The sequence below is a fragment of the Phyllosticta citriasiana genome (assembly GCF_038021145.1).
Source record: "Phyllosticta citriasiana strain CBS 120426 chromosome Unknown IWZ02scaffold_18, whole genome shotgun sequence".
In the NCBI taxonomy this organism is placed as follows: Eukaryota; Fungi; Ascomycota; class Dothideomycetes; order Botryosphaeriales; family Phyllostictaceae; genus Phyllosticta; species Phyllosticta citriasiana.
The window spans coordinates 637,444-652,144 of record NW_027117295.1 but is presented as its reverse complement, the minus strand read 5'-3'; the positions used below and the strand labels follow the sequence as shown (position 1 = coordinate 652,144).

Genomic DNA, 14,701 nt, shown 5'->3' with positions numbered 1-14,701 from the left:
AAGACTTTCTCCGTCGGCGAGTCCAAGCTCCGTGTCGCCGACGAAGCTCCAGCCCGGCGAACGGCAGGCAGCTCCAGCTTCCATCATCACCACAGCTCGTCCACCATCAAACCGCCGTCCACATCACCTCTGTTCTGCCTTTTCCGAGCGTCATTTTTGCCTGGCCTCTGCAGTCCGCTCCGAAGCTTACATCTGACCTCTCCCATCTTTGACTTTCACCTCGACACTCCACACCAACAGCAATCATGTAAGAGTTCACAGGCTCATCTCATCCCGGCGCGTCGCTGACCAGCTGAAGGGAGGTTTTACTCGGAATCACGGGCAAGAACTTCACCATCATCGCCGCCTCGAAAGCTGCCATGCGCGGCGCGAGCATCCTCAAGGCCACCGACGACAAGACCCGAATCCTGAACAAGCACACCCTGATGGCATTCTCTGGTGAGGCAGGAGACACTGGTAAGTCCGTTGAAGGCTTCCGGTGGAGAAGACGATACTGACGGGATAACCTGTGCTGTAGTCCAGTTTGCCGAGTACATTCAAGCCAACATCCAACTCTACACCATGCGCAACGAAAGCGACCTCAGCCCATCAGCGGTTGCCAGCTTCGTGCGGACTGAACTCGCTAGTGCCCTGAGATCGCGGAGACCGTACACCGTCAACTTGCTGCTCGGAGGCATGGATCCCATCTCAGACAAGCCCACTCTCTACTGGTGTGATTACCTTGCCTCGCTAGCTCCGGTCCCGTATGCGGCACATGGCTACGCACAGTACGTCATCATATCAATCCAAACAACCCTGTGTTGGGACACAAGTTGACAACGAATCAATAGGTACTACTGTCTCTCCATCCTCGACAAGCACCACCATCCCGACATCTCGCTCGACCAAGGCATGAAGATCCTGCGCATGTGCTCTGATGAACTCAAGAGAAGGTTGCCCATCGACTTCAAGGGCCTGGCGGTGAAGGTCATCTCGAAAGAGGGCATACAGGAAGTGGAGTTCAACGACGAATCCAATGTCAAGCCCGCGTAAGGCGGTCCAGGGGTTGAGGTGCAGTCAAACTATGATAATGAAGATGATGTGCATCAATGGCGTTCAGAACGTGCTTACCAATGCAACTCGAAAAATACAATTCCCTGCTCCACTGCTAGCATTTCCAGTAGACGAGGTCTCTGGAGCTGGCTCACGCCTACCGTGCACGAGACGGGGTGATATTTCAGCCTCGAGATAAAAGTGAAACGCTCAATTCGGAGTCCATGGGATTGCTGAATCTTCAACGAGTACAAATCTTGGCGTCGTTTACTAGCACAGTTGAATGCTCCATTCGCAGTCTTTACCCGTTCGCCGATGTCTCCAGGTCTTGTCAATGACGTTTGCAAGTAATGCTGTGATGTCAAGCAAAGCAACTTTAAGGGGAGATGCAGACAAGCTGTAGTCTGAGCGTCAGACGCGGCAACAAGATATGATTTTGATGCAAGTAAACGGAGACACAAAGGTCGCGTGGCACGAGGGGTTGCCCAAGACAAGCAAGGACTCGTAAGGAAAGCTGTGATACCACGGGAGCTGGTTTTCCACACACCCTGGCCACGCCAAATTAACAGCATCTTCTCCCGCCCCAATCTAGTCAATTTGCATTTAGAAAGAGAGTGTATGCAGTCCATGGCAGCTACCATCCCAAAAGAGCATGGCTCCGGAACATCTTTGTCCCCGTCGGCAGTACCTCGGTCGACGACGACAATAAAAACTTCGCTTGCTCCTGCATCTCAACCTCTTTTTCTTTCTTTGATCAAAAAACAACAGAGCCAGCCACGACCACCGCCCTGACTACTCCACGGCGGGAGTGTTGCCAGTCACCTTGTGTGACGGGGCTCTGGAGATGAATGCTCCTGGATAGGAAGCTCCCTCCTCGTTGGGTCGTCTTAATTGACGGCGATGGGTTGGGGGTGTCGATTGATGGGACACATTTCCGTATCTTGTACCTTTAGTTAATTTCTAGCGTGACCGACCCCATTGAAAATGCCTCCGCCCGATTGTCGTCACGGCAAGACACTCGCATCCCCATAGGCCAAGTCCCAAGACGACTTCTATCGCGCAGCACAGCCCGATTCTGCCCGCGTACACACCCAGCCTGTGAAGCCCGTCGCCTGTGAAATCTGATCGCGACGGCCAGCATGGAAATACGCGTGGGGTCGTCCGACTTCCTGGCGACAATACCTGCAGCAACCCGCGTGCCATCATCCGCAGGCCTATGGCTTTGGCTGGGAGGAGCACCCAGTCTGAGAGCGTGAAATTGATCCACGATCCCAGCATCTCGGCTGGCTCCTCCGCAAGCTGCGTGACCCGATGCCTTCGTCGTTGGCCGCGTCTGTTCCCATTGTATAAAGCCCTTCCTGAATCTCGGTCTTGCTCGTTGCCCGACTGATTGCCAGTGTCAATCTCTTGCTGTGGAGCTTCTTCGACCACTTCTGGGAGCGCAATTTCGATGCTTACAACCCCAGTGTTTTCGTCTCGTGAGGCTATCCTCACGGTTGCGTTGCCTTGCTGTTGCACGGCCGTTTCGGCCGGAGATTCGGCGCGTGAACGATATTCAGCATCGACAGCATCACTTGTAGGTGCACTGTCTCCAACGGTTGCTTGTTGTTCAGCTTCATCGGAGCTGGATGTATCGTTATTTGGAGGCTGGATGCTAGATGATCCAACAGAGGAGTCTGTGGACCAGGTCCAATCGAGGAAGGAAAAGAGCCTGTTGAACCAACTGTGCTCCTGTGCTCCCTTCCACTGATTGGAATTCACATCCTGATATATCCACCGCTCAGAAACCTCGCCTATCGTGTATATGTCTGGATTATCGGGCACTAATACCCCCTTCTCCACCGACTCATACATCAGGCGTTGCATACGCATAATAGAATGGCGCCATGCAACGATCATGACGGCTGGCGACGTGGCGAGCTCTCGAACGAGTCCAATGATATTTGGAACTGATAAGTCATAGACCAACAACGACATTTGCTGGCGCAAAAGAGGCGTACTAGGGTTGAATGCTTGACGGGTTGGCAGGAGCTGAGATGCTGGAACAAGTAGAAGTCGTTGATAAGCTGCATGGAGAATAATGGGCGAGAAAGCCAGTTCGACTGCAATTGAAAGTCTGTGGTTGATCTGGTCAGCCACGACTTGGATCTGAGAACGGCTTTGAAGGAGGACCGACTCACATTCCCTGGACCAGGGGCTTCCATCTCTGAATCCGCAACCGTTCTTTTCTCGACAAGTCAGAATGTAAAACTGATTCATCAACCGTGGATATGGCCAGAGATGCCCATAAGTCGCCGTCGTTTGTGATCATGGACATGAGCTGAGCGGGTAGACCAGCAGTGAAGAATCCAGGAACATGGTACTGGTCCCTGACGAGCTGGACAAAGGGCAAATCGGGATCATAGTCGAATGTCTACCAGGATTCAAGTCAGTATAATTGACCTTGGTTGGATGTTCATTGGTCGAGTTCTTACTAAGATGCGGTCTTGGAGCGCACTAGCCCACCACATGCAGGTGTAACGAGCAAGTGTGCCAATGATTGCAATCACTGTGCCACTGAGGTTTTCTGCCTCGACTCTTCTGACGACGCTGGGGTCTTTCTGGGCGGGGATCGAAGCGCCAGTCGAAATATGGACTCGCTTGCGCTCCACAACTCCAATTGCAGCGAGAACGTCGTTTTGGGCATCCCTGAGAGCTCGACCCAGGGCACGTGCTTCCGGATTTACTGGATGGCCATGTTCGTCGTACATCTGGACTCTCTCATGTGGCACTTGAGATGTCCTGGTGTCTGGTCCGACCACGATGCTGCCCTCCGGGAAGCGTTCGGGGGGCCCATATGCTGAACGACCCTGGACAACATTTAGTATCAGATATCAAAGAAGCGCCGGGGTTCAGGGAGCCAAGCGAGTGAAGCGGATGGTCCATGGCGTGCGTAATACCCACCAGCACGAGTCTGGTTAAGAATGCATCTCTTCCCATGACGGCTGTCAAAGAGCGTCAAAGCAACCCGGTACCTGTTGTGCTGCGCGCAAGATCGGTGATAGCGCTGCTGTTCTCAGGGCAGGATCTCGTTTTCCATGGCCTGTGGTCAGTATGTTGCCAGTTGCGAATAGATAGAGAGTGCGTTTGAGGATATTTGACCAGTGCGCGCGTCTCGAAATGGACTGGTACTCAGACGGGATGCAAGCGCTGAATGGCGACGCTGTCGACGATGCGCGCGTGTAGGTCCGCCGCTAGTCGCGGAAACCCTGCGTCGATCTGCGATATCGATAAGGAAAATTGGATTTGAGTTCAAGATGCTCAAGATTCTGTCGCTCTCTCCAACCAAAATCACTGCTTTGACCATGGCGCAAAAGGTCGGTTCCAAGACGACTTTCGAGATCAGCAAGATCATTGCGCCCATCTACGTTGGCGGCGCCGTCGCTTTGAGCAGGAACGGGCGCATTCTCGCGACCTGTTTGGGAGAAGACGCCCTTTTGACCGACCTAGCCACGGGCACTGAACTGGGTCGCATAGAAGGGGTGTGTACACTCGCTCCAGAAAGACTTGTCTTTTATCTGACATTGACATATAGAACAGGATGGAGATGTGATCACTTCCATGGCCCGTAAGTATCTCGCGGCCAGCTGACAGGCTCTTGCTTCTCTTGCTGACCTAGTGTAGTGACGCCCTCGGGCTCCCATCTCGCGATATGCTCCCGTTCTCTTTCGATGCGCATCTATGCCCTCAAACCCTCGGCTTCCGAGGATGCCATTATGGATGCCGAGCTCACAAGGTCTCTGAAGCCCCATTCGTCGCCAGTCGTGGTGTGCACGACCGACCGCACTGGAACTCTGCTCGCAACTGGTGGCGCCGACGGCATCGTCAAGGTCTGGGACATACAGGGCGGGTACACAACACACAGCTTCCACGGACATAGTGGAGTCATTGCTGCTCTGCATTTTTTCGAGGCTTTCATCACCGACGAGAAGTCGAGCGTGAAAAAGGGCAAGAAATCGCAAAATGTCGACGCCGACGATAATGCGTCCATAAACTTCAGGCTAGCGTCTGGTGGAGAGGACGGCAAAGTGCGAGTATGGGACCTCAACAAGCGAAAGAGTGTGGCGACCTTGGACTCGCATGTGTCGGTTGTACGGAGTATCAGCTTCTCCGAGGAAGAGAATGCTCTGGCAACCGGAAGCCGAGACAAGACTGTCATGGTCTGGGATGCGCGGACTTGGAAAATCAGAAGCACAATACCCGTGCTGGAGAGCGTCGAGGATATTGGATTCCTGGAAAACGGATCCATCATTTACACCGGCGGCGAAAACGGAACTCTTCGGCTGTGGACCATCTCTGACGGGAGGGAGATCACCAAAGACCAGCCTCCTGGCTCTGAGACGGAGTCAATTGTGCAAATTATCCATCACAAAGGGCTTCCCTACGTCCTGACGATACATGCTGATCAAACTTTGGCACTGCACTCCGTACGTCCCCTGGAGAATCGCGACGAAGAAAGCATGATTGAGCCATTGCCGATTCTGCGTCGCATCTCCGGAACTCACGACGAGGTCATCGATCTGGCCCACGTTGGATCAGACTGCTCATACCTTGCCCTTGCGACGAATCTGGAGGACATTCGCATAGTCTCTCTTTCATCCGGGCAAGAAAGCGATGCCGATGAGCAGATAGGCGGGAACTATTTTGGGGCAGACAAGGCGCTTCTCAGAGGGCACGAAGACATCATCATATGCATGGACACGGACTGGTCTGGGCACTGGCTCGCAACGGGAGCCAAGGACAACACTGCTCGACTGTGGCGGCTGGATGCCGAAAACAACTCATACACCTGCTTCGCAACCTACACGGGCCACGCCGAATCCCTGGGTGCAATCGGTTTGCCTAAGAACAAGCCCCAAGTTGGTTCGGCAGCCCACTCGAATCCTTTGGAGCATCCTCCCGCTTTCGTGATCACCGGTTCGCAGGACAAGACTATCAAGCGATGGAACAACTCCAACGTCAAGCAAGACACGCAAAAGGCATCACGGGCCGCATGGACCCGCAAAGCCCACGACAAAGACATCAATGCCATTGATGTCAACCATAACGCGACCCTCTTTGCATCGGCTTCGCAAGACAAGACGGTGAAAATCTGGGCAGCGGATGAGGGCGAGACCGTCGGCGTTCTGCGGGGACATCGCCGAGGTGTTTGGACGGTCAAGTTTGCGCCCAAGGAGACGCCGTCACTAAACGGAAGCGGGAGCCGTGGACTTATCGCAACTGGGTCGGGCGACAAGACGGTCAAGATATGGAGCTTGACAGACTACAGCTGCTTGCTGACGCTGGAGGGCCACACCAACAGCGTGCTCAAGCTGGCTTGGCTGCCGTACTCGACGGAAGACATTGCTCGGGACAAGCGCGGCCCGGAAGTCGCATCGGCGGCAGGTGATGGTCTTGTCAAGGTCTGGGACATTAGCAGTGGAGAGCTGGCAACGACACTGGACAATCACACCGATCGCGTATGGGCCTTGACGGTAAATCCGATTACGAAAGGCCTGGTTTCGGGAGGTGGTGACGGCGTCGTCACGTTCTGGGAAGATACGACAAAGGTCACAATGGAAGCAGCGGCGCATCAGGAAGTTGAGCGAGTGGAACAGGAGCAAAGACTGCAGAATCTCGAGCACGTTGGCAATTACCGCGAGGCCATTGGACTGGCTTTGCAACTGAATCAGCCAGCAAGGTTGTTCAAGCTCTTCAAGAATGTCGTGGAAGCTGAGGAGCAGGAAGAGGAGAGCCTGACTGGGCTTCTGGCTGTGGATGAGGTGCTTGGAAGTCTGGCCGACGAGCAGATTTTCACGCTGCTGCTGAGGATCCGAGACTGGAACACCAATGCCAAGACCGCACAGGTTGCTCAGAAGCTGCTGTGGGCATTGATGCGGCTGTACCCGGCGTCAAGGCTGTCGAGGCTTCAGCTGGCCGGCGGTTCCCACGCAAAAGGCAGCGTGAAGGGGGTCATGGAGGCGCTGCGGGCGTACACGGAGAGGCACTTCAAGCGGGTGGACGAGCTATTGGACGAGAGCTACCTGCTGGACTACACTCTGAGGGAGATGGACGAGGTGGTGAGCGTTTGAGGTCGAAACCGAGAGGTGGGGGATGAACAATAGCGATCGGTTGCGAGACGAGGTTGGGAAAAGGAGGAGAGGTTCGCACATGTACAAGATTAGCACGTGGAGCGGGACAACGGCGGAATGGATGGCCGCAGTTTAAAAAATGCGCCAAGCTGCTCTTGGTTACAAAAATATTCACAGTTGACGCCAGCGGACAGTGAAGGCCATGATTCGTTTGCATTCCCCGGCATGGATTTGACCCTGAAGTGTTCCTTGCATGTGCTGCAGCTACCCGCGCCGTAGTCAATGGCTGCGGATAGCTGTTGTCGAGAGATCAGGCCGAAGATGAAGGGCCCAAGGCGAAGCAGAGCATTCCTGCACCATGGGCTTGTTGACTGGTGCGACCGCTCGGAGCGTACCATGGCTGAGAGGGGTGGGGAGTCTTGAGGCTGTCATTCAAGTCAAATCAAAAAGGGCCCAGGCGCAAAAGCCAAACTAGAGGCAAACTGATATTTCCTTCTCCTTTTGCCTCGGAGCCGTGCACGCGCCGTTATCTTCTTCCATCAACTGCACCTTCTGCTGCTCCCTGACACTGTGCTTGTGCTTGCGCTCGTGCCTCGTGCTCTCCACTTCTCGCGACGGGACGGCAATTCATCGAAGGTTTGCTGCAGCACATCTGTCGCCGCCGGCGCGTGGCACGCATGTCCTCTTATTAAAGAATTCGTCCCATCCAGTTCCTCGCTGGCCGACGGTGCCGGATCTCGGTTCGCCATGGCCACGACGACGTTTGCTGGGCGTTCGATCAATCCACCTCCGGCCGGGGCGTTGCCCTCGCTTCCAGAGACCCCACAGATACAGACCGCACGACCGGATTCGTCGGTCCTGCCCTCCAGACCATCCAGACCCATCGCTAACAACAAACCCTCCCTCAAGCAGCCGTCGACGACCTGCGTCCGTCCAGGAGCAGGGCCGCCCAAGAAACAACACCACATGCCCGCACCACCTCCGCAGAACAAGACGCTGCGCAAGACAATCAGCGTTGGTTCTTTTCCCCAGCCGCCCAAGGGTTTGAGTCGCACCAACGGCCCCAGTTCCTCGTCGGCCGCCGCCTCGGTCGCCTCACTGCCCGATGGCCTGCCAACCAGCAGGCGCAGCTCCTCCACCTCCCTGAGCGTTCCCAACGGCGACACAAGCATGCGGACCCGTTCTGCCAGCGCAAAGTCGCGACAGTCGCTGCTCAGGTCTCCTCACGCCATGTCCTGTTCCGAGACTAGGACACCCTCTGTCCACGGCTCCCAACCGCAGACGGTCGACGTTCACGCCAACGATGGAAACAATGCGCACGACGCAGGAAACGAGTCGGCCGACAAGAACTCCAATGAGTCCAAGGGAAACGTCGTGGTCAGCGTTAGAGTGCGACCGCAGGCGGGGACAGCCGACGACGTAAATCATGGGGACTGGGAGCTGGATGGCCGGCGAGGCGCCATTACCTATAGCGGCAAAGAAGGAGGCCAGTTTATCTCTGGTATGAGTCGCATCTGCACAGTCGGGAAAAACACGCTAACAAGATCAAGACAATGTTTTCACAGCAAACGACAACAATGCCAAGGTGTACGACTCAGCAGCCAAGCGCTTGGTTCGCAGAGTTATGGAGGGCTATCACGGCACCGTATTCGCCTATGGTATGACGGGTACTGGAAAGACCTTCTCCATGCAGGGCACGGCTTCCTCCCCCGGTGTGATTCCACTGGCCATTACCGACATCTTTTCCTTCATTCGAGAGACGCCACAGCGCGAGTTCTTGCTACGCGTGAGTTACCTGGAAATCTACAATGAGAAAATCAACGATTTGTTGTCGCCACCGCCTCCGACTGGGCCAGGCATGCAAGCCGTACCGCAGGAGGAGATCAAACTAAGGGAGGACAGCAAAAGGGGCGTCTACGCCACGCCTTTGAAAGAGGAGATTGTCCAAAGTCCCAACCAGCTTCTGAGGGTCATTGCCAGGGGCGACAACTCTCGACGCGTTGCTGGTACACAATTCAACGCCCGCAGTTCTCGCAGTCACGCCGTGGTCCAGATTGTAGTCGAGAGTCGAGAGCGTGTGCCCGGAGGCTCCTCGCTCCACGAGAACAAGCGCGCAGCCACAATAGTTCCTGGCGGTGTCCGAGTGTCGACACTGAGCTTGATTGACTTGGCAGGCTCGGAGAGAGCCGCGGACAGCAAGGAGAGGAGAACCGAGGGCGCTCACATCAACAAAAGCTTGCTGACACTTGGTACCGTCATTGCTCGTTTGTCTGAGAGCAAGGGCAAAGAAGGTGCCGAAAAGGACAAACACTTGCCGTATCGTGATAGCAAACTGACTCGACTATTGCAACCGGCCCTTTCTGGAAACTCTCTTGTCAGTATTCTCTGTACCATATCGATAGGGTCCACGGGGAGCGCAGCAAACGTTGCGACGCACATCAACGAGACGCTCAACACGCTCAAGTTCGCCTCGAGGGCAAAGAACAGCATCGTCAGCCACGCCAAGAAGGCTGAAGAGGCACAGGCAGGCGGCGACGCCGGCAGCCGTGCTTTGCTAGATAGATACCGCAACGAGATCCAGGATCTGCGGAAGCAGTTGGAAGCCAAGACGAAGGAAGAAGCTACTGCCAAGGATGCTGAAGAAGAAAAGGCGCGTGAAGCAGAGGAGAAGGCGCGTCACGAGGAGCAGATGCTGGAGCTCCAGCTGGCACGAACGGCGCTCAAGGAGCGAATCGAACATCTCAATCGGCTGATTTTGAGTTCCAAGTCGTTCGGTGTAAACAACCCGAGCAGGTCATTTTCAGCCATGGGATCCCAATATCGGAATTCCACAATCAGCACCAACGAAGGGTACGCCGTGTCGGTGCGGTCTTCGCGGGCAAGCGAACTGACGGTCGAGGTTCCTCCTCACCTCAACCGCACGTCTTCGGGAGGGTCGGCGCTTTCTCTTTCCCTGTCCAGCCACAGCAACGGCGTTGTTGGGGAGCATGGATCGGAGGACAATGATTCGCTGGGGGAGAATGGCGACGGTACGGCCAGCGCCTCGGCTCAGATCCGAGCATTGCACGCAGACCTGGCCGACAAGAACCGGTACATCATCACGTTGGAGAAGCGACTGCTGCAGGCGCGTCGGTCCAGCCAGCCGCGAGCATCGATTCTCATGGCAAACGGCGGCAACGAGGACGGCGAAGGCGGGGTCGAGGCGGTGCTGAAGGAGAAGGACGAAGAAATCGCCGAGCTGCGGGCACGGCTAGACGACAAGGACCGGATGCTCAACGCACTCCGGTCGGCAGCGCGGAAGCGAGACATTGCAGACCTCAAGGTGGATACGTCTGTTGAGCGGGCTCGAGCACAGGCACGGCGGAGCGCGGGAAGCACAAGCAGCTCGGTGTACACACGACCGTCGGCAGCAGCGATGAGCCCGGTCTACACGCTGTCGCCAGGGTCTGAGAAGCGAATGCGGAACGTCGAGGATGCGACTCGGACACTAAACGGCATGATAACCGAGCGGGTGGAGAGGAAGATGTCGCCGGTTGATGCAAAGTAGCGTCTGTGTTCGTCGCAGTGTTCCTTTGCAGGAGTGAGTTGTCGGAGTGTAGCTACTAGATGAGAAGGACGGGATGATGGATGACTGGAGAGTTGCGTGATACCCGGTTCTCAAGCCAACTAAGTAAGTGCCTTGAGTGCAACGAAGACGCTGTACATCAGCTACATACTACGACACTGTATACGAATAATGGGATGAGTGGAGTTTATTAGATGCAGTACAGCTGGATGCTTGACAATCATGTTGGGATGTTTCATCTTGCGCGGAAGCGACTGGCCCGAGCGTCTTGCCGCATCGGGCTGAAGTCAGTCATGGATCACTTCGTCTCGGTTCGGTTGTCGACTTTTGCCTCCGCTGTCCTGTGTCTGCGTGTCTGCGTGTCTGCGTGTCTGCGTGTCTGCGTGTCTGCGTGTCTGCGTCTCTGCGTCTCTGCGTCTCTGCGTCTCTGCGTGAGGCGTGCGCTCCGGCTGGCCTGGCCTGTCTTGCCTTGCCTTGCCTTCATGTTGCCTTCCTTACCAGTGCTTACCTGGCTACATGTACCTTCCTTGCTTGCTTGTCCTCCTCCGTCACGTTGCATCATTGCATTCCTCCGTCCCTCCCTCCCTTCGTCCACTCTCTCGCAGACACTGCGCAACCTCGCATCATCCATCATGCCTTTACTACTCCGCCTCTAAACCCCTCCCCGTCCCTCCACTCCTTCCCGCTGACCCCCAGCCCCCGTCCTCACTTTCCCAATGCGCCTCTAGCGCGCCTTAGATCTTGTCCTCTTTCACTTTGCCGCTCTCCTCGACCTCTCACCTTACGCGCCTGGAGTCATGCCGACTCGCTGTCCATCATGCACGCCAGACGCAACAACCACCTCTCTATAAGCTCGCCCTCGACTTCGGCCCTCCCTCCGCCGACTCTACTCACTCCGCGCACTCCTCGCTCCGCCGCCGCCGCCGCCGCCAAAGACTACATTCTGTCCGACCGCTCGCTACCCTCGTCGCCTGGCTTACCTCCGTCGATACTGCGCCACGAAAGGCGCTCGTCGACCCCCTACCCGCGGTTGCTCAAAAAGATTCTGGTCATCTTCTGTGGCGTTACCGTCTTGGGCTGGTTAGCCGTCCGGCAATGGTACACCAATTTCCACAGGCTGTCCACTCCGTATGCTCAAGACAACAAGGGCCAGTACGAAATGGTTGGTGGTCTCTCGTTGCCGGATGAGCCATCAGTCGTCGCCGTGTTGGACCGCAGAGGCAGAGCAAGGTGGACCATTTCGATACCCCCCAACTACGCATTTCCCTTGTCTCCCGCGCAGTACCAGGAACTTTGCGAGCAAGCCTCCGAAATTTCCCAAAACATTGGCGAAAATGGTCGTGTGCTGGGCATGCGCCGGTCGAGGTCATACTATTACGCAGACCCGCACTTTGTCGACGTGAGCCAGGCATTGGATGAAGGACTGCTGCCCGCTTCCAATGCCAAGGTTGGCATGATATCGCCTGTCGGTTTTGATGAATCCGCGATGCTGCCAAACAATGTCTACAATGGCCAAAAAATGGCCGTGTGCGAACGAAGCCTTACGTTCGTCATGGAGACGTCCGACGCCGGAATGGGAAGCTCGCTGATGGCGCTGTGGCTCGCGTACGGTCTGGCCAAGAAGGAGGGGAGGGCCTTCTTCGTCGACGACACCAGGTGGTAGGTCGAAGATGTACGCGCGTTTTGCGATTAGCTCAAGGAACTGACTTCTGTAGGCCTTATGGAAACTACACAGACTACTTTGCGCCACCACCAGCCCCAGACTGCTTACCCCCGATGTCGAGCCAGGCCCTACCCTGCCCTCACAACGCCAATCACCTTGTTGTTTCTTCGGCAACGATACCCTGGACTTTTGGCGACGCCTTCGCCGAAGAATACGGCGACCTCAAAAAGACTGGTGTTATGCGCCAGCATCGCATTTTCGCCTTGGCTCGAGAAGGTTATGAGTCTCTTTTCCGTCTTCGCTCTGACGACGCGGATTACGTCACTGAGCGAATGCGCGCTCTTCAGGATTCTGTGCACCAAAGCAAGGGCTTGACTGTGGGAATGCACGTCCGCCGCGGCGATCGCCATCCATTCGAGTTCCAGTATTCCAGGGACTACATTCCCTTGGATCGCTTCATGCTGACCGCAAGAGAACTGCTCTCTGAGCGCACTGGATATCAGCTGGCCGCAAACGAGACCGATGAAAACGTCAATTCGCCCCGAACAACGTCCGACGCCGAGTTCTTCGGCGCCGTGTCCTCGCAAGCAGTGTTGGCATCCGATGACCCAGACATTTACAGCTCCCCCGAGATGAGCACTACTACACGCGCCCAAGACCGGATCGTCCTAGCCAGTAAAAAGACGCTCGAGGCTTCTGGCGCCAAAAAGACAAACAGGTACATTGACGAGATATCTGGCTGGGAAGGCGGCTTCTTCCGCGACGTCTTCTGGAGCTTGGGCCTACCTTCGAAGCCTGGAGCGGCGGAAAAGGGCAAAACAGACTCGCAGGCAGCACAGCAGGGCATGCGCATGCGAGAGCTCGTCGGCAGAGCCTACCTTTTAGATATTTCCGTCCTGGCCCACTCCGATGCCCTGCTCTGCACCTTGAGCTCCATGGCCTGCCGCCTGTTGGCCGTCATGATGGGCTGGGAGCAGGCAATTGTTCAGGGCGCCTGGGTCAATCTCGACGCCGGTCTCGGATGGAGAGCCATGGACTAGTGATGCAGCCTGCGATAGGGAGCTCGCGACGCAATGTAGATGATTTGTTAGTAGAAAATATAGCTATACATAGCACTCGTAGCATTTTATATATGATAGTATTCATAATTAATTATCTCTTCCTCTTTATTAAAAGCTATAAATTTCTTAGCTACTAAGATGTTTAACTAATTTACTTATTATTTAGTTTAACATCCTACTTTAGTCTAAGACTATAAGAGATAAGAATAGCTATTCTATAGTATATAGTAGCTCTTATTTTATCTATTTATTTAGTTTAACGTCCCTCTAGAGTTAAAGACGATAAGAGATAAGGGTCTAAGACCCTAATAGTCTAATAGCTATATAAACTATAGTCCTCTAATATAACATAACTAATAATATTAACCTCCGAGTTTTTTACTAAGACTAGTACTATTTAAAAGAGCGTAGTTAATATACCTATATCCCTAACTCTTACCTTCTTACCTATAGGTACTATCTTACTATAAGGAGGAGAAGGTAGGTAAAATAGGGGTAAAAACTTATACCCCCTATAACTCTATAAATACTACTCTAATTAAGATGAAACCTATACTAAATAAAAGAGCATATTTAGTTCTCCCTATACTAATACTTATATTATTAAAACATATTAAGAATTAGGCGTAGGAGAGGGAAAATAAATTCTTCATCCTACTATAATACTAACGCCTACGGACCCTAATAGAGATTAGGGATTAAGGTAGGGCCTAGTAGCTACTAATTAGGACCTAAATAGGGCCGTACGTACAAGTAAGGATACATAAAAAGCCCTCTATAGATAAAACCTTATAAACTAAGGTTTTATCTAATATCTACTCTAAAAACATTATTATTACTACTTAATTTAACCCCCTACGGTACTAAATCTTACATTTAAAACCTTTAACTACCGTAGCTAGTTAAATTAAAAATAGCTCCTATAACTTATTTAGGAAGTATTAACCTAGAGGCTAGTATACTAGCTATAAACCTACTAGTTAGAGGCTAAGAGGCTACTAACCTAAGGATAGTTCCTCCCTAGGTTAATAAAGATGCTTATATTAAAGTATAGTCCCTAAATAATAGTAAGAGCTAGCTCTTAGCTATACTAGTACTAAATCCGCACATTATAACTATTAATAATAAGATTATAGCACTCTTAGTAATACTAGACTCTATAAATATAGAAGAGCTTATTAATATATACTAATAAGTTTAGAGACTCTAGGAGATTAAATAGAGTCTCTTAGGGCTACCTACTATAACCCTAGTTAGGGCTAACTTATAA

The 14,701-nt window shown here is 53.6% G+C and overlaps 5 protein-coding genes across 5 annotated transcripts; 4 read left to right on the top strand and 1 right to left on the bottom strand.

Annotated features, from left to right (window-relative positions):
• Positions 1-84: 84 nt before the first annotated feature.
• On the top strand, positions 85-1,426 carry IWZ02DRAFT_464249 (nucleophile aminohydrolase). The gene is made up of 4 exons (XM_066768387.1): positions 85-247; positions 299-456; positions 518-767; positions 831-1,426. Coding segments are annotated over exons 1-4 (612 nt in total). The 5' UTR covers positions 85-245; the 3' UTR covers positions 1,033-1,426.
• A 406-nt stretch (positions 1,427-1,832) lies between these two features.
• IWZ02DRAFT_114208 (uncharacterized protein) lies at positions 1,833-4,224 on the bottom strand. Its single transcript, XM_066761412.1, has 4 exons — positions 3,976-4,224; positions 3,507-3,881; positions 3,213-3,445; positions 1,833-3,148 (listed from the first exon to the last, which is right to left on the bottom strand). Exons 1-4 carry the CDS (start codon positions 4,009-4,011, stop codon positions 1,993-1,995), a joined length of 1,800 nt encoding a protein of 599 aa, XP_066618350.1. The 5' UTR covers positions 4,012-4,224; the 3' UTR covers positions 1,833-1,992.
• Positions 4,225-4,356: 132 nt separating this feature from the next.
• Positions 4,357-7,345, top strand: IWZ02DRAFT_427616 (WD40-repeat-containing domain protein). Its single transcript, XM_066765924.1, has 3 exons — positions 4,357-4,553; positions 4,612-4,639; positions 4,696-7,345. The coding sequence occupies exons 1-3, from the start codon at positions 4,377-4,379 to the stop codon at positions 7,140-7,142; spliced, it is 2,652 nt and encodes an 883-aa protein (XP_066618349.1). The 5' UTR covers positions 4,357-4,376; the 3' UTR covers positions 7,143-7,345.
• A 249-nt stretch (positions 7,346-7,594) lies between these two features.
• Positions 7,595-10,955, top strand: IWZ02DRAFT_427614 (kinesin motor domain-containing protein). Its single transcript, XM_066765923.1, has 2 exons — positions 7,595-8,643; positions 8,693-10,955. Exons 1-2 carry the CDS (start codon positions 7,890-7,892, stop codon positions 10,687-10,689), a joined length of 2,751 nt encoding a protein of 916 aa, XP_066618348.1. The 5' UTR covers positions 7,595-7,889; the 3' UTR covers positions 10,690-10,955.
• Positions 10,956-11,053: 98 nt separating this feature from the next.
• On the top strand, positions 11,054-13,539 carry IWZ02DRAFT_427610 (uncharacterized protein). Its single transcript, XM_066765922.1, has 2 exons — positions 11,054-12,366; positions 12,423-13,539. Exons 1-2 carry the CDS (start codon positions 11,525-11,527, stop codon positions 13,408-13,410), a joined length of 1,830 nt encoding a protein of 609 aa, XP_066618347.1. The 5' UTR covers positions 11,054-11,524; the 3' UTR covers positions 13,411-13,539.
• Positions 13,540-14,701: the final 1,162 nt, after the last annotated feature.

Excerpts from the sequence above, each read along its gene's own strand:
- IWZ02DRAFT_114208 (XM_066761412.1), bottom strand. The coding sequence starts at position 4,011 with ATGGGAAGAGATGCATTCTTAACCAGACTCGTGCTG. Across the intron at positions 3,882-3,975 it reads TCTTAACCAGACTCGTGCTG|GGTCGTTCAGCATATGGGCC; the intron begins GTGGGTATTACG and ends AATGTTGTCCAG. Across the intron at positions 3,149-3,212 it reads AAGCCCCTGGTCCAGGGAAT|ACTTTCAATTGCAGTCGAAC; the intron begins GTGAGTCGGTCC and ends GATCAACCACAG.
- IWZ02DRAFT_427610 (XM_066765922.1), top strand. The coding sequence starts at position 11,525 with ATGCACGCCAGACGCAACAACCACCTCTCTATAAGCTCGCCCTCGACT. Across the intron at positions 12,367-12,422 it reads TTCGTCGACGACACCAGGTG|GCCTTATGGAAACTACACAG; the intron begins GTAGGTCGAAGA and ends TGACTTCTGTAG.
- IWZ02DRAFT_427616 (XM_066765924.1), top strand. The coding sequence starts at position 4,377 with ATGGCGCAAAAGGTCGGTTCCAAGACGACTTTCGAGATCAGCAAGATC. Across the intron at positions 4,554-4,611 it reads AACTGGGTCGCATAGAAGGG|GATGGAGATGTGATCACTTC; the intron begins GTGTGTACACTC and ends CATATAGAACAG. Across the intron at positions 4,640-4,695 it reads TGTGATCACTTCCATGGCCC|TGACGCCCTCGGGCTCCCAT; the intron begins GTAAGTATCTCG and ends GACCTAGTGTAG.
- IWZ02DRAFT_464249 (XM_066768387.1), top strand. Across the intron at positions 457-517 it reads TGGTGAGGCAGGAGACACTG|TCCAGTTTGCCGAGTACATT; the intron begins GTAAGTCCGTTG and ends CCTGTGCTGTAG. Across the intron at positions 768-830 it reads GCGGCACATGGCTACGCACA|GTACTACTGTCTCTCCATCC; the intron begins GTACGTCATCAT and ends ACGAATCAATAG.
- IWZ02DRAFT_427614 (XM_066765923.1), top strand. The coding sequence starts at position 7,890 with ATGGCCACGACGACGTTTGCTGGGCGTTCGATCAATCCACCTCCGGCC. Across the intron at positions 8,644-8,692 it reads AGGAGGCCAGTTTATCTCTG|ACAATGTTTTCACAGCAAAC; the intron begins GTATGAGTCGCA and ends AACAAGATCAAG.